Source organism: Sturnus vulgaris, chromosome 25 (assembly GCF_052056855.1).
Source record: "Sturnus vulgaris isolate bStuVul1 chromosome 25, bStuVul1.hap1, whole genome shotgun sequence".
NCBI classification, from domain to species: domain Eukaryota; kingdom Metazoa; phylum Chordata; class Aves; order Passeriformes; family Sturnidae; genus Sturnus; species Sturnus vulgaris.
In genome coordinates this window covers 2,789,558-2,813,211 of record NC_142267.1, presented here as the reverse complement: position 1 = coordinate 2,813,211, position 23,654 = coordinate 2,789,558, and the positions used below count along the sequence as shown (strand labels likewise).

Sequence of the window (23,654 nt, the reverse complement as noted above, 5' to 3'; positions counted from 1 at the left end):
CTGGTTCAGATTTGTACTTGTTTCTTCTTGGGTGATGCAAGGTTTAAAAAGAAAATTGTGCCTTTTAAAAAGTTTATTTCTATTAATTGCAGAGTTATGAATGCTTTTCCATTTGCTAATTTTTTTTAAAAATTTCATTTAATATGATGTTTAGAGAAGTGGTTACATTACCTGATGAGGACAAAGGCTGTCAGATCGAAGTGATTTTTGATGTTTGTTTGGTCACACTGTTGAAGAGACCAAGTTTAATGCTTATATTTAGCATTGTTTGCCAACAATTAAATACAAAGATTTCCAAAAGTGCTTGTGGTGTATGTGCAACGTGCCCTTCTCACCTGCCACTTCCACAATGGAAGGATTCCATCTCCACTGATTCCACTGTTCCAAAACCCTGCACACTCTGACATTTAAATCTGTGTTAAACATTATAACAGGACTTTCTAAATAAATCTGCCTTGTTTGATTCACAGGTAGAAACAGAAGACAAATTTGAATGGATTGGGGGCAGTTCAATTGGAGGTGGAACCTTCTGGGGTCTTGGAGCTCTGCTCACCAAAACAAAGGTATCCAAGTGTCTGTTTTAAGGGGGGTGGGATTAAATTAAATGCTGGGAGGAAGCCTGGATTGTTGGAATGTTAGGTAACAAGGCTGAGTCCTGGACTTGTGTTCATATTTTTGACACTTCTGATGCATAAAAGGAAGCTTTACATGGAAAAAAATACTGGTGGAATATAGGGACAAGAATTAGAAGATTCTTGTTGTGACCAAAAGCAATCCTGCTTGGAGCTCAAGGACAAGTGATGGACAAGAACATCCTCAAAGTGGCCTGGTAATTTTTTATTCTCTTTTCAACTTAAAATGCCAGCCCAGTTCCTGCAATGCTGTCTGCAGAGGAAAGCAGGGAGCACAAAACTGCAGCAAAATGTCTGGGAGCTGAGAGGAGAAATTTTGCCTCATGGTTGGTTCCTTGGCTGCCAAAGTGAGTTTAACTCCTGGGCTGATGGACAAAGGCTGACTTAGTCCTGCTCAGCCCAGCCCAGCTCTGACATCATGCTGGGCTTCCCAAAGAGCCATGTGGCTTAAATGAGTGTCCTAAATGTCAGCAGTGTAGGAAAAGCTACAGTGACATATGCACCAGATAAGAAAATGTCAAAGGGAGGGCACAGCCTGGGCTGTGCTTTTTGTTTGATGCTCCTAAAGAAGAAATCTTAGAACATGACAGTGCCTGCTCTTAATTCTCTCTTGGTTTTGTAGAAGAAATTCAAGTTAGCAGGGTTATAAATTAAGTATTGGGATAATTCAGCTTGCCTGCAAGTTTAATTTCAGGGACAGTGACCCATCCTTCAACAGTAAAGGCACACTGAGATTTTTTTCTCAAACTTCTCTTTTATTGTGCTTCAGGAAGACAAAATTCTGTTTCCTCTTAGTTCCTGTATTTCTGACTTCTAAGATGAGGGATGCCATGAGGCTTTTGACTGTTTTATATGTGCTGACCCACCCTAGTTTTCAGGGGAAATTCAACAAAATATCTGCAGATAAGAAAAAAGTTGATTGTGATGTTCATCTTTAAAGGAGCTCCACTTAGGATCTGTGTGTTTGACCAGACAGGGAGTCTGGATCCATCCTTGTAATTAGAAATAACCTGTCTTTGGCTGGCAGGGTCAATTCTAAGACTGGTTTGGCTCAGGTCAGCTGTAGTAACTGTGCTTCTCACCCTCAGAAATTTGATGAATTGCTGCAGCTGGCCTCGAAGGGCCAGCACACCAACGTGGACATGCTGGTGAAGGACGTGTATGGAGGTGCCTACCAGACCCTGGGGCTCAGTGGGAATCTCATTGCCAGCAGCTTTGGGAAGTCCACCACAGCAGACAAAGGTACTGGGAAAAAAAAATCTACCTAAATGCCTCCTCTGACTCTTGGGATTCAACTTTATACTGATCTAAAGGGTAGAGCTGAAAATAATCACCAGCTTCTTTCATGATCTTGTGTTTTGCCTGCACAATATTGATTTAAAATATTATGCAGTACTGCTTTATAAGCAGACATTTAATTTTTCAGTTTGAGATTGCCTAAGCCAAGGGAAAATTTAAAAATAGCTGTCTGGTTAGCCCAGGGTTAATTCATTCCTGTGGGAAATAGAGATGGCATTCTGGGCTCCAGAAGGGCCCTTTGGCAGTGATTTACTACAATTTGCAGTTTATTTGCAGTATCTTAATGAAGTACTTGCAGTGCATCTCAGGCCAAGAGGGATGGATGAACCCTCACCCGTGGTTCCTAGAGAGAACAAATGGATTCCTGCCATCCAGGAAGTTTTTTTTTTCAAGAAATGTTTCACATAGGTTTAGTGAGGGCTTTTTTTCCTGATATCTTCAATCAAATCACACCCCTCCTTGTTAGAAGTACATTTTATATGTGAGGTTTTTCTAGGGGGTAACACTTTTCTTCTTCACATATAAGGAAAACCTACAGCCCTGGATTTTTCTTTCCCCAGCTGCAGGTTCAGTTAGCAAAGCACAGTCCACTGGAGCTTCCTCAGTTTGTGTGTAATTTGCTTTACTTTTCCTTCCCTTCCAGAGTTTTCCAAAGAAGATATGGCCAAAAGTTTGCTCCACATGATCAGCAATGACATTGGCCAGCTGGCCTGCCTCTATGCCAAACTGCACAACCTGGATAAAATCTATTTTGGAGGGTTTTTTATCCGGGGCCACCCTGTCACCATGCGCACAATAACCTACAGCATCAACTTCTTCTCCAAGGTAAGGAAAACACAACGTTCCCTACAGCAAAGTCACATTTTAGGTATTTTTCTAGACTGCTGGGATACTCTAATAAATGAATTTGCACATGAAGTAAGCTTAGAAGGCTGCTCCTTAGGGATGTGTTGTGGGAGGGTGAAATCAATGTGAAATGCCTGGGAGTTGTGTCTGGCCCTTTTTCTCTCTCCCTAACTCCCTCTCTGTCTTTTGATTATTATTTTTTGATTGACAGTCTGTCTTGTAGCTCCAAGTAATGAGTTTCCACTGTGTTCTTAGATAGTCACCATCATTATTCAATTCCTCTTGCTGATTTGCATCTTTCCACCCCCAGGTCATGCAGTGTGGGGTTGTTCTGCTGAGACAGTTGGCATCAGTGGGGTTTTGTTATTAAAGAGAAAAAATCAAACCCCAAATCAACTAAGCTGAAGTTCTTTGCAGGTTTTGAAGCTGTGGAAAATACTGAAGATTTTTGACTAGGAAAAAGGTCCAATCCACAAGCTCCTTAATGGTTGTAACAGGTAGATTAGTCCTGCACTTTGGGAATTTTATAGAGTAGATGACACCATTTTTTTTCTCATCTCAGTGCTTCATGCAAGAGACTCCTGTGTGCTGATTTTTTCCCCCTCTTTATTTCACCATTGTTGTCCCTTTCTGCTGAGTTCCAAGAAAGCTATTGCAAAACTGCAGCTTTAGGTTATTGTAAGAGACACTTTGCCAGGGATTCAAATCCAAATCTCCCTGTGAGCTGGAGCTGCTGTTTCCCTGTAGCCCCCCTCAGGGTGAGCTGTTCCCACTGCTGAACTCCTTGGAAAAGGCCATGTCTCACCCAGCCTGGGAAATCTGAGGGGCTCTGCTGTGAGGGTGGAGGGCTCTCCTCCCCAGCATTCCTGTATTTTGCATTAATAATTGAATTCTTTGGAGGGGGGAATGCTTGCCTGTGAGTAATGCACAGTGTCTGCGTGGTGTTGAAGAGCAGTGCAATGAAATAAAGACAATGAGCAGTGTCCCAAAGGTGTTGGCTGCAGTGGCACACACTTACCTTGGCAATCACATGACCTTGCATTTCCAGCCTGTTGAAGCAAGAGGAGTTGAATATTCATGGAATGATGCAGTGGTGTTTTCCAGGGAAGGCCATAGAGCACACACCACTGGTGCATGGGTGTTTCCAGCTGTGTGGTAACTGGGGAATGATGTGTGTGAGCAGTTCCTCCCCGAGCTGTTCCAGAAGCACCATTAAAGTTGCTGAATGTGTGAGAATGTAGCACAAATGACTATTACCATCTTCTAGTTGTTTCTATTAAATTAAAGTGTGAAACTAGTGACAAAGAAGTGCCTGTTAGCCCTCAGGGACCATCCAATTGCAATGTTTCATATTGTGGCAGGGAGAGGTTCAGGCATTGTTCCTGAGACATGAAGGCTACCTGGGAGCCATTGGGGCATTTTTAAAAGGAGCTGAACAAGACAGTAAGTACAGCACTGCTCTGTTCTGTATATGCTGTGTTCTGAAATGTCAGTGTACTGTCCAAGTTTCTCTTAAGAGGCTGCATGTAAGCTGTTGCCTAAATAAATCCATTTGGCACTAATAAACACAGATGCTGGGCTTTGGTTTTATACATTCTGGCAGGGACATCTTAATTTCTCACTGGATTTCCTGCTCACCTTTGAGAAGGCAGCAGGATTGGGGTCTTCTCTTCTCTGTACTTCTGCAAAGAGCAGTCACAGCTCTAAATCCAGCTGGGGAAATGTGAGCTTGGAGAACATCCCCCTCTTTAAGAGGCCACTTCTGAATTCCTTTAATGTACTGAGGAAGACCAGCATCTCCAAACTGTGTTTGTTTGAGAGTGAAAAGCCTCACAGAGCAGACCCTTCTGTCCAGATCCCTTGGATCCAGGGTGCTTTGGTGGAATTCTGCCTATTTAGTTTTCCTTTTCCCCATTGATGTACTGGCAAGCCAGGCAGTACATTGGTTACAGTGGCACAGCCACAGGCTGCTAATGGTATTTAGCTCAGTAAGTATCAAATACACCTCCAGAAAATGGATGTGGAATTCTTTTCCTGCCCATTTGATAGAGATGGGCAAGGAACCAACTACTGAGGAATTAAAGAGATTGCTTCTGCAGCATGTACTGTACATCTGAGCTCATTAAACTTTTCTCAAATAAAGCAAATCAAGAAATAACTCCAGTGTTTCTCTGAAGCTTACATTGTGCTTTGAGAGTTCTGTAATACTATTTTGTTAATAATGGATCTAGATTTAGAAATAAGAAATGCTCAGTGATAGTGCTTTGGAGGCATGCTGATTAATGACAGGGAAATGGGGTTAAAAAGTATGATTTTAGAATTTAAATTGTCTCTTGTCTCATTCAGGTTGAAGCTCTTTGGAGCAGGTAATTCACTGAGTGGTTGACACATCTCTTTTGGGAGTTAAAGGGAAAAATTCTGTTTGCTTTTAAAGACAAGGGGAGCTGGCTTGTGTAGTGCAGCAGCTGCTCAGAGGGATGCTGGCTCTAGACTCACAGGAGTGTTCTCAGTTTTATTTTCAGATTATGTGTGTCTGTGTCTTTCTCTGTTCTAGATCCAAACCAGTACAGCTGGGGAGAGAACTATGCTGGGAGTTCTGGGCTTATGAGCACATCCCCTGATGTTTACCCCATGCAGAGAACACGGAGTGGTACAGTATGTGCTGTCTTTTCTAGACCTGTGTGTGTTCTCTTAGCAGTGCTGACCTGGACATAGGTGATTATTCTCTGGTTGTTCCTTGCCCTTGAGGCTCCTGCTCTCCAGAGAAGGGACCAGTCTGGTGTGGTGTTGTCTCGTGTCCTGTGTGGTGTTGGATGGAATGTTTCATGAAACAGACTGGCTGCTACTTTGTTTTACTCTCCGTCACCAGAGTGGGGGGAATGTTTGGCTCTTACCCTTTCTCTGGAGCAGCTGGGTTTTGCTGCAGCTGAAATACCTCAGAATTTGGAGTTTCATGTTCCACCATCATTAAGCAGTGTTAATTTGCTTCCTATGAGAAGACAAATACAAGATTGGACAGAAGAGCACAAGCCCAGTCATCTCTTAAAGTCACTGACAGTACAGCAATTCTGATTTCACAGTGGATTATTTTCACACTGGACAATTTCTGTCTATAGGGTGGGCATGGATAGAATAATCCACAGAGGGGACTGGATTATTTATGATGACCTATAATTGTCTGCAAATCTGTCAGTCTTAACTGTGGCTGGACTTGTGCAGCCCTTGTGCTAATTTAATTCATTGTGAATTAATTTCTGAGTGAGTTCTAACCCATCTCTTTCCTTTCTCCCCTAGTTTGACATGCTGGAAATGGACAGATTGGAAAGACCACTTGTTAACCTGCCACTGCTGAAAGACCCCTCCACCTATATCCCAGACACTGTTGACCTCACAGATGATGCCATGGCTAGAAAATACTGGCTCACCTGCTTTGAGGAGGCACTGGATGGGGTAAGTGTCACAGAACACAGTCCTGTGTGAGTGACACAGGTATTTAGGAAACAAATCTGTGAAGCAGTATGTTTGTCCTGTAAAATATTCCTTCTGTGTCATCCCTCTGGAAGTGCAGCCCCTCTTTCCCTGTAACAGAGGCACCTGACATTGTTCCAGTCTCTTAAGAAAGGGCTTGGCCCCTTCAAAGGTAGAAATGTTCTTTTCTGGTGCTTTTTTTTTAGCTTTTGAAAGGTGTTTTCAAAGCATTTTCTCCCTTTATTGGCACTCGGACCTCCCTGTACAGAGCTGCAAACAGGACAGTTACACAACCAAAGGCCAGAGATCCTTGGGTTGTTCCTCCTCTGGGAGCAGTCCTGCTGCCTCACAGCCACTTTTCCATGGGAAGAACACAATTAAACCAGACACAAGTTATTTTTTTCTGTACTGAAGCTGATTCAGGCAGTTCACTGGAGTAAACAAAAAGAACACAAGGGGTTGACATGTACCATTACACTTCTGCCTGTTTCTCCTTTAGTGTATGTGCATTGTTATTTTTTTCCCCTCTTCTAAGTAGTTAGAACTTGTAGTTAATTTCTGACAGTGCAGTCTGGAAAACAAACTTTAAATCTTTTGGGATGAAAAGAGACATTAAAATTGTTGTTTACTGTTTGGAATGGAGGGAGGCTGGGAGGTGCTGTGTGGGAGGGAGCAGCCAGGCTGCAGGCACAGAACAGGGAGGCAGATGGAGGGGTTATTGCTCAGACTGAACTTCCCATCAGTTACAAGGAGGAAGAGTTAATTTGGTAACTCCACTCTTGCCTGATTTCTCTGGCAGGTGGCAAAGCGAGCTGCAGCCAGTCAGCCAGACTCTGTGGATGCACAGGAGAGAGCTGAGAAATTCCGCCAGAAATACTGGAATAAACTGCAGACACTCAGGCAGCAGCCCTTGTAAGTGCTTTTATTTTCCCTTTTGCATCACTTGCTGCTTCTGTTGAGCAGTGAAAGCTCACCAAAAGCTAACCAGGTTGTGAAGCAGAGCAAACAATGCCAAGTAGGCTGAAGGCTCAGGCAAGTTTCTGTGCCAAACATGAGATACTCTGCACAGAGATTTTGGATTTCAGGTGTTGGAGTTGAGCAGAGAAATTCTATCTTGGCAGAAAATTTGTTATTAAAAATTTGTACAGGGTGATTAAAAATAGCAGTGAGTTAATTCTGAACATTCTCCCTCCCTGTGTTTAAATAATCTTACTGTAAATTTAAGATTATTGAATCCACAATAAATAATCTTGTTGTGGATTTAATAATCTTACTGTAGAGGCAGGGTTTAGCACCTGTAACTTTCAACTTTAGTTCTCATGTGAGGGGCTGTGACTTACAGAGGAAACAAAGGGAAAAATAGCTTTTTCTGTTTGAAGTAATTGATTTGGTTTTTTTCTCCCTCTTCCTTTTTAAAGTGCATATGGTACCTTAACAGTCAGAAGTCTCTTGGATACAAGGGAACACTGTTTGAACGAGTTCAATTTTCCAGATCCTTATTCCAAGGTGAGTTCAAGGCACTTTTCCAGTACTCTGAAACTGTACAAGTGATGGATGGCTCAGAGGGGAGGGATCAGAACCAAGTTCTTGCACTGGTTTTGAGCAGCTGTGGGAGGAGAAACAGCACTGGGGAATGGGACATAAACCCCTTCACCTGCACAGGCTCCTGGAGAGGATAATGGTAACCAAAAACATCACCAGCTTCAGCTGCCTGACAGCCCTGAGAAGCCAGGTAAGAAATGTTGGTCTGTAAATCCAGTGTTTCCTGTCTGTCTTACAGGTAAAGCAGAAAGAAAATGGAATAGCCTTAAAGTGTTTCCAGAGTGTGATCGAGTCCCTGGATTCCCTGGGCTGGGAGGAGAGGCAGTTTGCACTGGTGAAAGGACTTCTGGCAGGGAATGTCTTTGACTGGGGAGCAAAGGCAGTCTCAGAGTAGGTGTTACATCCTTTACCAGCACCCTTTAAGCTACAAAATGTGCAGTTGTGGGTTTTTTTTCTAAAAAAGAAACTTCCTCAATCTCCCCATCAGTCTTTGTTCAGCACTGTTACATCCTGCAGCTGGTTTAAGTCGTTACATTTCATGGTGGTTTGCAGACCCAAAGATGTCTTTTGTGCTTGTGGCCTTCTGCCTGCAAACATCTCTACGTTGCTGAGGTTGTTTTCTTTTAGCATCTCTGCTCATCTTTTAGCAACTCTGATTTAATGTCCTGACGAGCCTTTTGTTTTTAACATGATCACAAAATACATTTCCCAGTCCTGGGACCCACAGACACCCCCAGTGTAAGAGTACAGTAAAATTGCTGGGCACCAGCTAGAGAAATGTTTGAATTCCACTGGTGTGAGATGGAGGAATTGAACAGTGTGCCCTTTGTTTGTCTCCTCTTCCAGTGTTCTGGAGTCTGAGCCACAGTTTGGGTTTGAAGAAGCCAAGTCAAAGCTCCAAGGTAAGGGGAGATCCATGCTGGTGGTTGGAGCTGGATGTTAGTGAGGGAATGGAGTGGGAATGTTTGTGGGGGTTCTGCTGCCCAGATGACAGGGAGTCATTAGGATTTGTGAGGGTTTCTAAATGCAGACCCAGAGTCTGGGTAATGCTCCAAAGGAATTAAAGCTGCAGACTCTCTCCAAACACAGACATGGTCACTCACTGTTGTGTCCCTGCCAGGGAACAGTGTCCTGGGGGGTCCATCCAGCACCCCCAGGCCAGCACCCAGCTCACACCACTCCAGAGCTTTAGTGAGAAAATTCCACTTATTCCACTTATTCTCATGGAGTCATTCCTGTAACAGAGAACTCAGGAAATCTGTGAACCTTCACATTTAACATTCCAAACCTGAGCTCAAATGCTTCAGTGAGTGCAGTATGAACCTCCTGCTTGTACCATGTGCACAATGACTGCTGATAAGGGTTAGTGGCTGCTGATAAAAAATGCTGACACTGCTCTGTCTACACAGAACGTCCCTGGTTGGAAGATTCCTACAGCCAGTGGCTGGAGCGACTGAAGGTACGACCCTGGGTGGCCCTAAACCCACTAATTAAACACCTTAATCATCAAACCACCTCAGTAATTGTGGGGTTTGAACAGAACTCTGTTCAGACAGCCCAAAACAAATCCCAATTATTCACCATAAAGAAAGGACTAAAGGAATTAGTCTGAAACGTGGTTAGTTCCCAAACTGCTTCCCTGAATTCCCACTGGAGCCCAGCTGCTCTCAGAGATGCTCCAGAGCCTCCCTTCCTTGTCAGGGCTCTTATTTCCATACACCCAGACCCCTGGGGCCAAATGTAATGTTTGAGTTGTTCCTCCCTCTGAATAGCCAACCTAAAACTGGCATTAATGTAGGAGCTTACTGGAAGTAATGAACTTATCAATTAGCAAAGCTTCTTATTTTTTTTTCCCCATGTGATCTCTTTTACCATTTAATTAAGATTAATTAAAAAGCTTTTGTGTCTTTGTCTAAATCTCTCTGTTGGAAATGGCAGCCTAAAGGTTGGGGATGAGCAGACTATGGCAAATCATTACATGCTCCATCCTAAAACAAAGCATCAGCTAATCTTGTGTAACAGGGATAATTAGGGAACTACAGGCACTGTCCTGTCAGTTTTTATTAGGAATTAAGCATTTTTCAGTTCTTCTGCTGGTATGAACTGGAGTGAACTAAGTTTCATAACCCCAGGTTGAGAACAAATGAAGAGGTTAATGGAGAATAGGCACTATCTTTTCATTTTAGGATGTCACTGCCCCCACAGTCCATCCTGCCCTTTCCTGGCAGAAGGAAATCCTGTTCAGCCAGCACCAGGCTGGCTTAAAACACCCTCCAAGGTAGGTCCAGCTGGCACCCAACACATTCAGGATCAGCCTGACTGGAGTTAGGCCTGGCTTGAGTTGGCAGTGGAGGTTTTATTGCTGGAGTTTGAGAGCCCTGTCTCAAACACAGCACAGGAACTCGAGGCTGTTTTAAACCCCTGTGCAAAGACACCATCAGGGAGCCCCATTCCTCCTATTTGTCACTGCTGTGTGCTGGGAGTTTGCTTCAATCCAAACTCAAAGGCTCAAGTGTTTGAGGGTGTAAAATGTGGGGGTTTGGAGTAGTAGCTGTGAATAACAAACTTCCCTGAGGTGAGTGGTGCTCCATCCTGAATGCATTGGTTTTCTCTTGCAGGAGGGTCCCCCTCATAAATGTGCCTTAATTTTCGCAGATAACAGTGGGATAGACATAATTTTAGGAGTCTTTCCTTTTGTCCGAGAGCTCCTTTCTAGAGGGACAGAGGTGAGTGCTTTCCCTTGCCAATTCTTTGGAGTTTTGGTAACTGCTGGAAGGTGTCACTGCCCACCAGCAGGACACTTCTCTGCCAAACTGGGAATAATCCAAGCACCTGGCATGCCAGAGCCTGACTGTGTGACCTCTCCTGGCCCCTTCCCCCCAGGTGATTTTGGCCTGTAACTCTGGCCCTGCCCTCAACGACGTCACCTACAGCGAGTCCCTGATCGTGACCGAGCGCATCGCGGCCATGGACCCCGTGATCCAGTAAGCACCACGTCTGTCACACCTCCCTGGGGAGAAACAAAGTCCTGGGCATAGCCTGGGCTTGCATTTCAGTGCTTAGTAGCACCTGTAACCTGCAGCCTCAGCCCAAGGCAGAGCGTTTGCTTTCATTAAAGAGAAAAATTTAGAAATTGGGTCTTTCTGGCACACCCATAGTTATATTTCGTGTGATGTCTTCCCTGACAAGCACTCCAGCTGCTCTACCAGGAATTTTCTATGTTAATAGAGGCAAAGCCATGTATGTAACTTAGAGGGTCCCCAGGAGAGGATGCAGGGCTGACTGAGCAATCCTTGTGCTCAAGGAAACATTGTGTTCCTGGTGAAGTCCCTGCAGCAAAGGAAGCCTTTGCAAAAGAGGCTTCGATATTCCTGCTTCTCTGGCTTATTCCCAGATGTGCAAGGCCCTGCTTGAAGCAGCTGTTTAATATTTTTGTCTTTTTAAACAGCTCTGCACTGAGGGATGAGAAGCTGCTGTTGGTTCAGACGGGCTCCAGTTCTCCGTGCCTGGATCTGAGGTATGTGGGCAAAGTGCCACTGTGTGGTTTGTGTCCCCCAGCTGCAGGATGGTCAAAGGTTTGGCTGTGGAGCATCCCAGCCACCCTTCCTGCTGGGAATCACTTCTGCATACCCATTAGGAGGTGCTTAGTGTGGATTTACAGACCTGTGACACTGCTCAGGCCTTACAGCTTTTGGCCCTTGGTGAGTTGTCTGTGTTCAGGACACAGCTGGGTCAGGAGCAGGTCAGGTTATGGCTGATGTCAGATCCTGCAGGTGGCCAAAACCCCCTGGGACAGAAGCATCATTTCACCTTGTTTAACCTATTTCCTTCTGATCAGCTCCTCTGCTGGAGACAGAACCTGTGTCAAAATCCCAAGCTGGGTACATTTAAACAACATTTCAGTTGATCCTCTTGGCTTTCAGGTGCCACTGTTTGTGGGCACCAGTAGCTCCAGAGTCCCAGCGGGCAGCTCGGGGCAGCCCTGGGGTGTGACTGCAGCTGTGGCTGTTCTGTGGTTGCAGTGTGGCTGTGGGTGGAGCTAAGGTGTGGCTCTGGTGTGACTGAAATGTGGCTGCAGTGGTGGCCAAGTTGTGGCTGTGGGTGGAGCTAAGGTGTGGCTCTGGTGTGACTGAAAGGTGGCTGCAGTGTTGCCGAGGTGTGGCTGTGGTGTGGCCGCAGTGGTGGCTGAGCTGTGGCCGAGATGTAGCCGAGGTGTGGCCGCTCTGACCTCGCTGTGTTGCAGCCGCCTGGACCAGGGCCTGGCCGTGCTGGTGCGGGAGCGACAGACGGACCTGGTGGTCATCGAGGGCATGGGCAGGGCCATCCACACCAACTACTACGCCGTGCTCAGGTGTGAGAGCCTCAAGCTGGCCGTCATCAAGAACTCGTGGCTCGCCGACCGCCTCGGGGGCAAAATCTTCAGCGTCATCTTCAAGTACGAAGTGCCCTGTAAATGATGGAGCTGGCACGGCCGATGGACTTGCACTAGTTTTACTTTAACTGTAAAGAATGTATTTTTATTACAACAGGGACAAGAGTTCACAGGAAATTCCGTATTTATATTGTGCTTTTGTGACTTAAAAAGCGACAATATGATTCACTCTATAGTCTATACACTCAAATATATATATGTATATCACTCATTGTTTATTTTGGTAAGTGTTTATTTTAATGCTGCAGTATTTGTGATGAAAAGACTTTATTTTTTTGTTCTGTGAGACATTCATATAGAAATATATTTAAATGTCAATGAAACCTTTTTTATACATCTCTGCCTACTCTGCCAGCAGTGACACAGCACGTACCAAATTGTTTTTAACTGCTAAGTGAACCTGACGTTGCATTTTCAGCTTTTAGACTTACCCAAATCTCTCCTGCTCCCACAGCTGCTGGGAAGGGCTGCTCCCACAAACGTTGCTCAGGCTGTGAGTGAGCCAGGGCTGGTGCAGTATGAGTTAAGGACACGCCCTGGTTTCCCAGCACCTGGAATTCCTAACTCCTTGTTTGTTCCCATTAGCAGGAGGGCCATGGGAGGGAGTCCTGCAGCTACACTGAACTCCTCACAGCAGCTGGAAGCTGAGTCTCACTAAGTTCCCCTCCCAGGGAAGGTGCAGTGCTGGATTCAGGATCACCCACAACTTCCCAGCCTGAGCCCCTTGGTTTCTATTGCCTTCAGTTCTCCCTGCTAGGACTGACAAGGATTGGTGTCTTTGTTCCTGCAGTGCAATTACAGCCATTCCCAAGGAGCCCAATTTGCTTTTTCCCTCTTCAGCTGTGCAGTTTATAAATGGAATGATTTCACCACCAATTTGCCCTAACACTTACATGCCTCAGTCATCCCAGCTCTGAAAGGGAAAACAGCTTAATGAGGAAAGTGTTTAACATGCAGCTGAGAAAACTGTTCCCCTGAACTTCAGCATTCTTTGAGAGCAGGAGTGTGATGCAAAACACCCTCATATCTCCCCTTGCAGAGGAGCTGGGGCTCTGCTGTGTTTGACTCATCCCCACACTCCTTCCCTGCTCTGGTGCTGAGGGATTTCAATTCTTCAATTCTTGGGCAGGGAGAGCAAAACATTCTCTGTCCCCCAACAGTGGCCCTTACGCTGTGCTGGGAAGGGACAAAGGACAAGCCCTGCCTGGCATTTCTCAGCTCCAGTGGTTCCTTGGTGGCAGGGGCACTCTTTGTGGGGTTTGGGGTGCAGGGAGGGCCTTTTGGGGTTACACAGCAGTACTGTCAGTTCTGATTCAGGATTTACCTTCCCAGGGACCAGCACCTCCTGCTCAGGCAGGGCAGGGTGAGGCTATTTATAGCTGCAATGCTTAAGCTGCTGTTCCTGATTACAGCAGACAGACAAGAGCTTTAATGTTCCACAACTCTTCCTCACACAGCAATTAGTAACAGAGGCTTCACATTAACCTGTCCCCAGTCACTTCCTCCTACAGGCCTTCATGGACTTACAGGGTTAACTTCAAACCTAAACATGGATCCACCATCCTGGCCAGCTCCAGTTTATCAATTTGTTACAGTTCCACTCCTTATCAATTTAAATTCTTCCAAGCCACTTCATTTCCTTGTGTCTGCAGCACTACCACCACTCCAGAAATGCTCTGTGTGTGTGTGTAATTAGCAAACTAACACTCTAGACTAGCAGAAAAACATCTTCCTACACTGATACAGCTCCTAGGATGTGGTACAGCCCTAACACAGGCCCTATTCCTCCAGCAGAAACTCCTTTAAGCATTTGCCTTCCCTGACGTCTCCTGGCTTTGTCTGGCAGCTCCTTTTATGCGTAGACGAGTGCAGATTTCTTCTGTGAAAACAGAGCAACAGGATTTCTGAAAGAGAAATGGGAGAGAAGGCCGTGGGTGGGTGGTTCTGTGGATCCATCTTTTCCATGTGCACATTGGCAGGGCTGGAGAGGAGCACCAAGGGGCACACTCAGATACTGGTGCAGTTTCTGTGTGTGTTTTCCTTGTTTAATGACTAAAGAACAGCCAGCACTGAGAATAAACTTGTTATGGATCATTTACTGTCCTCTCTAACACCCAGGGTAGTAGACTGCAATTTGGCTGCCTTGGGACTTCAGGGAATGTTTCTTAATTTTTTTTTTATTTTGTTTGAGAGGGGGGAAGGGGTGCTAGGGAGTTCTTTTATTTTTTTATATTTATGCTGTTCAGGCTACAAACCCATCCCACAGCCCAAGCTGTGAAATGTTGTCACTTTAAGGTGTCTTTAAGCACAGCCTCCCCTCACCCCTGCCCAATGCACAGCTTTCCTTAGAAAACCAAGGTCAGGGTGGAATTGCTGGTGCAGGAGAGACACGGGGAGGCAGGACAGGAACTGGGGGCCACCTTGGAGAAAGGAGGGACAGACAGAGGCAGGACAAGGTGCAGGGCCCACATTGGTGGAATGAGAGACACACAGAGACAGGACAGGATTAAATGCAGGAACCAGGGCCCACCTTGGCCAAAGGAGGGACACAGGGAGGTGGGATGGGGTCGGTGCAGGAACCAGGGCCCACCTTGGCCAAAGGAGGGACACAGGGAGGTGGGATGGGGTCGGCGCAGGAACCAGGGCCCACCTTGGCCAAAGGAGGGACACAGGGAGGTGGGATGGGGTCGGCGCAGGAACCAGGGCCCACCTTGGCCAAAGGAGGGACACAGGGAGGTGGGATGGGGTCGGTGCAGGAACCAGGGCCCACCTTGGCCAAAGGGGGGACACAGGGAGGCAGGACAGGACCCAGAGCAGGAACCAGGGCCCACCTTGGCCAAAGGGGGGACACAGGGAGGCGGGATGGGGTCGGTGCAGGAAGCAGGGCCCACCTTGGCGTGCGCGGCCGCTCGGCGGCTGCTGCTGGAGAGCTCGGCCAGGGCAGCGAGGACGCCGAGGGCGAGGCCGATGCCCAGGGTGAGGAAGAGCCCTCCCAGCGCCGGCGGCTCCAGGGGCCCCCAGCGGTCCCGGCTCTGGCGCAGGCAGCTGCTCTCCCACCATTTGTTGCGCAGGTAATCCAGGTCGCCCGCCTCGCGCAGCTTGAGCACGGCGATGGACAGAGGCTTGGTCCAGGGGGATGCTGGGCAGAGGGAGAGGAGAGAGAGGAGGATGGGAGAGCTCCCAGCCACGGTTTAGTTAAACATTGTTAATGGGTGAGGGGTTAGAGGTGTCACTGAACACAACCAGGCTTTTCCTTGCTAACAACCACCCTGCCCTGGCCACAGAGGGTGGTAACACCTGTGGGATAAGGGCAGGGCAAAGGTGCTTTGGGAAGAACATGAACAGACTGTCCCCTGTTCATTTCATTAGGGGATCTGCATTCCTGGGACAAGGACACCCTGAGAGATGGAATATTTGTGGATCAGAGTTCACAGTGAAAGCCAACGAGTGCCAGTGTTAATTCCCCACAGAGCAGTGACCCTGCCCTGCAGCATTTTCAGTCCGCTCCCCCTCGACAGCAGTGCTGGCTCTGGCCCACGTCTGTCCCTGCTCCTGCAGTTGTGCCATCCAGGGAGGAGCAGGGGGGACAGGGACTCACCCTGGGCCGTGGCGATGCCGAAGCCGCGGGCCCCGATGACCTCGGGGGCCCTGATGAGGTTGCAGTGGCGGGCGGCCGCCAGGTCCTGCGAGATGGACTCGCCGATGAAGGCGTAGTTGGAGTCCATCACGCGCTGCACGGCCTCCTGGTACGTCTTGACCAGGACGTGCTCCCGCCTCTTCTCCATGTACTCATAGATCATCTGGTGGATGGGGTTCTTGGAGTTCTGCAGCCCAAAAATCCAAGTGTCAAACTCAAGTGTGAGACAACCACCAAAAAAAAAAAATAAAATAAAAACGTGCCTGTAGGTGCAGGGGTTGTAAAACAATTTGGAGAAGAAGAGCACTTAAACCATATGTTTATGCAACATCCTGCAAGCACAGATTGTCTCAAGCACCAGGAAAAAGCATCACACAGGGGTACAGGTGTCATAGATGGCACCTGCTCTTGAGGTACACAAGAAGAGTAGAGAGATTTTAAAAGGATAATACAGAACAAAAATAAGAGTTTCGTGCCTGCTTTCCTGTGAGAAGAGGTGGAGGAAGAGCTGAACACAACAATAATCATATTATTTGAAGTATTACAGGAAAACAGAGAGTCAACAGTGATGAGGGTGCTGTAGGGGTTCTAAGGCCTGAGCTGTGTGACCCAGCCCCAGCTCAGCATCCTACAGCCCCTGTGTATGGGCATGACAAGATTCTCTGCACCTTGAAGTAGTAGAAAGTCGAGGAGCCCTCCAATGTCCCAAACTCCAGATTCCTTTGCTTGACCAGGTCCTCAAAGGTCTGGATGGGGAGCTGCTCACTGCCGGAGCTCAGCAGGGCCGTGAAGTTGGCGATGTAGGCAGCCAGCAGGGCCAGGGTGAAGAGCCACCAGACCACAGCAATGACCCTCACTGAGAGTGCCTGGGGCCTGGGGGTGGCACCTGCACCACAGGGAACCAAGAAATCACCATAAATCACACAGGAGGGGACATGGGGCCAGAGACACACCAAGAACTGCAGATCCACCAGCTTGAGTTACAGAGACTTCCCTTTAAGTAAAGGCAAACTGCAGCCCCTGCCCTGCAGCTACACAGAGCCCAAGCCTGGTGGGCCCCACTGTGCTGGTCTGAGCAGCAGCAATGCTGCAGTGCAGGGCTGCAGCAGCAGCAGTGGCCCAAAGCTGCACAAACAACTCCTCTGTACAAAGCAGCCATGCCATGCTCAGCTGGGCATTGCCCAGAGCAGAAAATGTTCCCCAGCCAGAGGCAATCACCTGGCCAAGCCCAGCAGGTCTGTAATCACACCTCCCCAAAGTGCTTTAGTGCTCCAAATGTCCCTACTAAGACACCTCTTCACCCCAGAAGGAGCTGGGTGCACCATCATGTTAAAAACCCTGCTGCTCCCAGAGCTGCTCTGGTGCATCCTCCCAGCTCACCTTGCAGGGCCAGTGCTCCTGCTCCAAACCAGAGGCTGTTCAGGAAGGTGAAGTGGTTCTCTTCATTCTTTGGTTCATTCCATTCACAAGGGCTCAGTCTGTCAGAAAATAAGAGGATAAAACCAGACATTCAGAGAGAAAAAATAAAAATAATCCTCATCAAGAGATCTGGTATTCCTCATGGGGAGATCCCACTCATAATGCTGGCTTAATCTGACAAGATTTAAGCTTTCTTAGCCATTGTACTGGAGCTGTACAGGAGGTTCCTCAAAGCAAAAGGCTGCCTGGGACTTGCTAGTCACTTCATAGGTGACAGAGCCACTGGCTTAAACACAATCTGTGAAAGAAATGCATTTGCACCTGGCCACAAGAAAGAGGCAGAAGCAGGTGAGCAGGTAAGCGAACAGAAGGGCAGTCCAGGTCTCCTTGCTGAAAGGAGACAGGAAATGGAAGAAAGACATGTCCTGGGAGGTTGTGTCCTTACGGAGCAGGATCCCAATCCCAGTCTGCAGGAAGGGCGTGGTGAAGGACACCACCTCTTCCCTGGCTGAGGTGACGGTCAGGGGAGCCACTGCAATGTCAGCTTCCTGCCAAGGAGATAAAAAACAAAATCAGCCACCCAGCCCAGGGGACGTTTCTGTCCCTCAAACCTTTCTGTCCCTCAAGCAGGTGCTTCCCTGGCTGGGTGGGCAGGTGTTGAAATGGCATCACTTCTCCAAGTCAACAGCCTTGGGATGTGAGCCCCAAGGAACAGGACAGGTTTCCCATGGAAATCATTTGGAATGGAATTCCACCAGTGGAATCATCCACAGTGAGATGCTGTTTGGTCACTGGGGCTTCTGGTTTCCTTCTGCAGCAGGAGCTATTCTGGGTTTGCTGACCCAAAACAAAAGGCTGCTCCTGACTCTGGCTGAGAGCTGGGCACAGACTGAGCTCAGAGGGGCAAAGAGCATTCATTGAAGAGTTCCCCACAGATGACAGGACAGCCACAGGAAATGCACCTGATGGGGTGAAATGTGCATTCAAGCATCTCTTGAAGAGTCTGGGCATTGCCATTCTGAATGAAATGAGTCTCACCCAGGGGTTAAGCTCAGGGTAAGATTTGCCAAGGTATCTGCACAGTCTCACAGGCTACAGAGAAACACTGAGAGAGACAAGTGCTGCCCTGGCTCTAACAGGGGTTTCCTGCTGTGGCCGCTGTCTCCTTGTGCCTTATTTCCACCACTGTAAGCCAAACCCAGCTCCAAGCCTTGCATCATTTCTACACTCCAGGCAGGAGAACTCCGAGTTCCTCAGTCCCTGAGCAGATCCTAAGGCAGCCCAAGAGCTGTGCTGTCCCTGCAGGGCGGGTGAGGAGCCCGAGCTGGCCTTACCCTCCTGAGGATCTCCCCGATCATGCCAGTCCAGTTGCCACCAGCAGCCACGGCTCCGTACTGGCCGTCCCCCACCACCTTGACCCGGTACTGGAAGCGCAGCATCCCCGCCAGGGCTGCCAGCAGCTCCATGCAGTATCCCTCCAGCTCTGCTCCCCGCACCATCACGTACGGATCCTCCTGCCAGGGAGGGACACACACACAGCTGCACCTCCCACACGGCAGGGACAGCCAGGGCAGTTAAACCCAGCCTTGGAAAACCCTCCCCGTTATTCCTCTCCCATTAATGCACGGACAGCTCCAGACTGGGAAGATATTCCCTAGAGATATAAATCACCACCAGGGCAGCTGCATGCTGGAGGTCACAGGTACCACAGGGATAAATTAAAATCTCTCCTCGGCCTAAAAGCTAAATATTTTCATTTTGGCCCCATCAAAGCCTCAGGTGAAGGGCAAAGGCTGAGCAGGGCCTGACATCAGGATCAGAAAATTCACTGCTGCAGCTTCTCCTGAAATCCTGCTTGTCTGGAGCACCTGGTGATGCATTTGGGGGATTTTACCTCCTGATTTTTACATTGCTCCTACCTCAGGGCAGACACAACACTGGGGACTGAACATCTCAGGTGTAGCTCAGTAGAGAGGACTGGCTGCCTCCCCAGAGCACTGACACAGCCCTGTGCCCCAGTGACAGCCTCCAAACCCTCCCTGTGCCCACTGCAGAGAGCTGGCACCTCTGCACCCCTGAGCCAGCCCCCAAAACACTGCCAGGAGCAGGGACATCACTGCCAAAGCCAGTCCAAAACACCCCTGCACATAGACAGGTGGAATGTGAAAGGCCAAGTGCAGTTCCAGCTGTTCCAGCTGTTCCCTGCCACTGTCTCAGCCTTACCAGGATCGTTGTGACTGTCAGGGTTGGGAGACCCTCGCCTGCTCCCCGTGAGTCTGTGCCCTGCAAACCAGAAATTGAGGAAAAGTTGGATTGCAAAGTCCCAGGCATGGCCCCACCAGGCTGGGCCTTACCTTGGGGTGTGCCTGAGTTAAACCAGCCCTAAACCTGCCCCGAGAGCTGCAGTGACTGATGCTGTTTCCTAATTAACTAATTAATAGATCACAGCGTTTCACTTCATCGCCTGGTGCAAACAAAAATCACTGCAAACGCTGCCGCACATCTTCAGATGGTGTGTGCAGCCTTCCCAAGAGACCAATTCGTGCTGCAGACAAAAGAATTAGCAGCCAATTAAGGTCTCATTAGAGAGCAATTCCAGGAGACACAGAACAGTTGGAAACCTGAGAGGAGGAGGAGAAGAACACGGGGATTCACTTCTGTGAGTTAAAGATACATCTTCAGATTTTCCAGTCACCCAGCTCCAGAGGATTCCTCATCAAAGCCACTTCAGGGCAATTTAAGCTTTTTCTGGTGAAGTGTCAGATTCTATGAGGTTTATTTGCCTTAAATGTATTTGTTTATTGTAAAATTACAGGGTGATTTTTCTAGACAGAAAGAGAAAGGACATGTATATGTGTGTGTGAATATATAAATATTAATATATATAAATATATTATAAATATATATGTATAAATATATATATATATAAACATGCAGTACACAATGTGCAAAAGAAACCTCAGTCTTCCAGGAGCAAAATGATCTTGTTTAAATTATTTCTGTGCAATTAGAAGGGTTTGAGGGATGAGCTTTGTCTTGGATGCTCTGATCACAAATTCCCCGACTTTACCAGCCATGATGACAGGGCTACTGGCAGGTTCTTCACAGGGACACGACTGAATATTGAGCTCTGGACAAAAAATTGAGTCAAAAAAACCCCACAAAAACAGCACAGAGACACAGCCAGCCATGAACAGTGTACTTAAAATAATAACTCTTCACAGATTAAAATCCTTGTACACTCCGACCACTATTTCTGAATTAAATACTTAAGATCATCTGCCCTATGCCTTCGTTAGCAGCTCTGCACTAATGAACTCCAACATACCTTACTCACAGCATCATCATTCCTCCCAGCTCCTGGAAAAATACAACAAAATCAGATTTGTGTGGGGCTTGTATTTACAGCTCCTCATTTCACACTGCACTGAAATAATCAGAACCATGGCCCTCAACTCCCCACCTCCCTTTGTTTCCTCCCCCAGGGCACAAAGAAGGCAGAGACAGGCAGGAGTGGGGCTGCAGGAGGTTCTAATGTCACTTCATGATGTCACTTCATGTCCCTCACCCCGAGGGATGGATCCTGCACAGCCAGCCCATCCCTGAGGAGGGGCAGCACCAGCTTTTCTGCTTCCTCACACAGCCCAGATTTGCCCCCATTCCTGCCAACCCCATTTCCCCCTGAGCAGGAGCCAAAAGTTCCTCACCACCCACTTCCAGGCACTGTTTTTTTTCTTACTCTTCCTTTCCCCTACTGCTGGCAGGTTCTGCATCTGAGATGCAGAATTAAAAATCACAATTTTGTCAATATATTGCTTATTAATTGCCTGTGATGATTTGTCTAGAATCTGCTTAGTATTACTCCTTGGACTCAGAATTCACTGCACAGAAGCCAAAAGTCCCTCAAAATAAACCAAAAAACGCAGGGTGTTTTCACTCTTTCAAGCAAAAACTGTGAGTTTCTCTCTAAATGCAACAGCATATTCATTCATTATGTATTTATTTTTCCTTCTTTGGTGTTGCATTTTCTGGCCTTGTGCTGAACTCCACATTATTGTAAAACAAAACTTGTTTTTTCCCTCTCCACTACAGTTCTCCATGGGGGCTGGAAATCTTCACAAAGGAGTTCTCTTGTCTCCCTTCAGCAACCCTTTAAAGGCAGCAGCAGCTTTTGGAGGCCCCTTTCTCAGGGCCTGTGGGGTTCCTTGGAAGCCAGCAGAGCGTTCTCAGGGCTGCAGCTCCCGGCTCAAAGCCCCTTTGTGAGCCCTCCTGAAAGGCCCAGGGGTGATGGGGCTGCAGCACCAACCCCAGGTCATGGCAGGGACAGTCCCAGCACCGAGGCTTCCTCCTGGGGATCCTCAGCAGCAGCACAGGACAAAGGGAAGGGCTCATCCCTCCCTTCGCAGGTTGGTGGCTGCAGGAAGCATCTGTGGCTGCAAAAAAATCAGCTTTTTCTTTGCTCCTGCTACTCTGAGCTTGTCCAGCCCTCCAGAGGGATGCTCCTGCTGGAATCCTGGGGAAAAGGCTCCTGGCACTGGTCAGGACTGGCCACCTCAGCTCAGTTTTCTCCCCATCCTCAGCACATCTTGCTGCAGCTCAAGGAGCATAAACTCACAGAGGTGCAGCTTTAACCACAATAACCACACCTAAACCCATCCTTTTTCTTGGCTCTTTTCATCTTCCCCCGTCTCTGTCATCTGGGTTTCAACTGTAGCAGCAAAGAGACTTGGGGACATCAAAGACACTTGGTGGCATCAAAAACACTTGGTGGCAGCACTCACAAAGTCACAGCCACAAGGTGAGCCCTGGGGAATCTCTTAATAACCCATTTGAAAGCAAATTCTGGGATTAAGACAAAGTCCTGCAAGTACTGGCAGGTAAAAACTGAAGGAATTAATGCTCTGAAAAAGAACAAAACCAGGTTTGTTCAGCCAACAATTCCGGATCCTTCTCCTCACCTGCCTGGCTCGATTCCCTCAGGAGCAGCACGGTTGTAACCACACAGATTGTGAAGTGAAGGCGTTTATCCATTGGAGCAGAAATTCCTGCTGCTCTAAAGGAACCTTCCTGCTGGAGGTGAAAGGCAAGCAGTTAAACCTCATTCTACAGCTCCTCATCCCTGGGTGAGATCAGCTTGTCCTGGATTTTCTGTTCCTTGTTCTGTAGAGCCACAATTCCAAACAAAGTCTCCAGCTGAAAACTGGAGCTCAGTCACTGCTGAGCTCAGCCAGAACTAAAGAGAGGCTCTGGTGAAGTCCCCACTGCAGCAAAAAGGATGTGACAAACCAAAAACAAGAGGAATTACCCACTGGTGGTTCTCTCCCTGTAGGTTCCCCACCAGGGAAAGGGCAGGAGAGGAAGCAGCAGCAATATTTTTAATGGTATTTCTTGTCCAACAAGATATAGGACACCATTACACTTGAAATTATAATACATAAATTTAAAATGCCCAAGAAAATTTACAATTTAAGAGAGCGTGCAGGCAAAATATACTACATGTGGCATTACTTGCTGCTGACTGATGCTCAGAAAACACTGGATTTAGTGATCTTACCTCATCAGCCTTTAAGAAATTTCCCCAATCTTGCATCCTATGAAAACTCTTAGCATTACAGCTCAGTACTTTCCCTGTATTTTTCACCTAATGAGAGAAATAACTAAAACCTCCACAGAAGGTTCTTTCCAGGTTAAATTTCAATGTTGATTTTGTTGTTGCTGCTGTTAAAACATGCTGCCAAATGAGAATATGTTGATCCTTGTGAAAGGACCAAAGGAGAGGGCTGAGATCTGAGCTGTACATCAGCCAACACTGACTTTATTCTGTGACTACTTTTTAGACAAAGTAGTTGCTGCTCTTGGCTGTTGCCAGAGCAGCACAAAAACTGAGCAGCTGCATCAACCATGAGGAGAAAAAAGCAAAAGAAGCAGCAACCTCCAGGCTGAGCCAGGGAGGAGCTGTGCTTTTCCTGGTAGGCTTAACCTCTAAATTCCTGTTCTTTTTCCTTTACAATTTGGTAAATGCAACAAAACCATCTTTGTTTCAAGTGGCCTCCTCTGAAAAACACCCAAACTAATCAGAGCAGGTAACATATTGAGGGCATCACCTTGAAAAGGGAGTTGTTAATATTTGAGAGCACAAATAGGGTGTAAATGTGGGTTAAAAAGCCAGGAAGGAGCCGGTAGCACCAGGCTTTGCCCCTTGCCAGAAGCAGAGCACGAACTGAAGGCAGTTTCTCACTTACAGAGACTCCCTCGGCCCGTCTGTCTGTCTGTCTGTCTGTCTGCCCGTGGGTCCGTGCAGGATGCTCGGGATGCCCGGCACAGGAGCAGTGGGGATCCCGTGCTGGTTTAAATACCCGGGAGAGGAGGAGGAGGAGGA

The 23,654-nt window shown here is 47.5% G+C and overlaps 2 protein-coding genes across 6 annotated transcripts in view; one reads left to right on the top strand and one right to left on the bottom strand.

Moving 5' to 3' along the window:
• PANK4 (pantothenate kinase 4 (inactive)) overlaps positions 1 to 12,542 on the top strand; it is a 17,791-nt gene extending 5,249 nt beyond the window's left edge. For 2 of the 4 annotated variants that reach the window (XM_014883953.2, XM_088178731.1), the window contains 15 exons: positions 471 to 563; positions 1,721 to 1,874; positions 2,575 to 2,756; positions 4,139 to 4,220; positions 5,332 to 5,432; positions 6,072 to 6,227; positions 7,045 to 7,157; positions 7,664 to 7,751; positions 8,026 to 8,177; positions 8,634 to 8,689; positions 9,197 to 9,246; positions 10,406 to 10,513; positions 10,671 to 10,771; positions 11,236 to 11,304; positions 12,031 to 12,542. In XM_014883953.2, the coding sequence (XP_014739439.2) occupies positions 471 to 563; positions 1,721 to 1,874; positions 2,575 to 2,756; positions 4,139 to 4,220; positions 5,332 to 5,432; positions 6,072 to 6,227; positions 7,045 to 7,157; positions 7,664 to 7,751; positions 8,026 to 8,177; positions 8,634 to 8,689; positions 9,197 to 9,246; positions 10,406 to 10,513; positions 10,671 to 10,771; positions 11,236 to 11,304; positions 12,031 to 12,244 (1,719 nt within the window). In that variant the 3' untranslated portion in view covers positions 12,245 to 12,542. Of the gene's footprint in view, positions 1 to 470; positions 564 to 1,720; positions 1,875 to 2,574; positions 2,757 to 4,138; positions 4,221 to 5,331; positions 5,433 to 6,071; positions 6,228 to 7,044; positions 7,158 to 7,663; positions 7,752 to 8,025; positions 8,178 to 8,633; positions 8,690 to 9,196; positions 9,247 to 10,405; positions 10,514 to 10,670; positions 10,772 to 11,235; positions 12,001 to 12,030 lie in introns of those variants that run through there. The other 2 variants (XM_014883952.2, XM_088178729.1) reach the window with 2 other exon arrangements.
• On the bottom strand, positions 12,414 to 23,654 carry LOC106857701 (putative glutamate receptor). 2 transcript variants are annotated; one of them, XM_088178733.1, is made up of 11 exons: positions 23,518 to 23,654; positions 22,234 to 22,342; positions 20,604 to 20,635; positions 19,499 to 19,558; positions 18,610 to 18,789; positions 17,597 to 17,823; positions 17,237 to 17,334; positions 16,525 to 16,742; positions 15,818 to 16,043; positions 15,111 to 15,358; positions 12,414 to 14,123 (listed from the first exon to the last, which is right to left on the bottom strand). In XM_088178733.1, the coding sequence occupies exons 2-11, from the start codon at positions 22,304 to 22,306 to the stop codon at positions 14,022 to 14,024; spliced, it is 1,464 nt and encodes a 487-aa protein (XP_088034859.1). In that variant the 5' UTR covers positions 22,307 to 22,342; positions 23,518 to 23,654; the 3' UTR covers positions 12,414 to 14,021. The 2 variants fall into 2 exon arrangements, with proteins under 2 accessions (XP_088034859.1, XP_088034858.1); XM_088178732.1 differs by having other exon boundaries at positions 22,234 to 22,345; positions 23,518 to 23,653.

What these genes read in the sequence shown, in the direction of transcription:
- LOC106857701 (XM_088178733.1), bottom strand. Translation starts at nt 22,306, where the DNA reads ATGGATAAACGCCTTCACTTCACAATCTGTGTGGTTACAACCGTGCTG. An exon ending in ATGATGATGCTGTGAGTAAG is followed by an intron (nt 19,559 to 20,603) that starts GTATGTTGGAGT and finishes TCTGGTTTGCAG; the next exon opens with GGCACAGACTCACGGGGAGC. An exon ending in CGGCATCGCCACGGCCCAGG is followed by an intron (nt 15,359 to 15,817) that starts GTGAGTCCCTGT and finishes CCCTCTGCCCAG; the next exon opens with CATCCCCCTGGACCAAGCCT.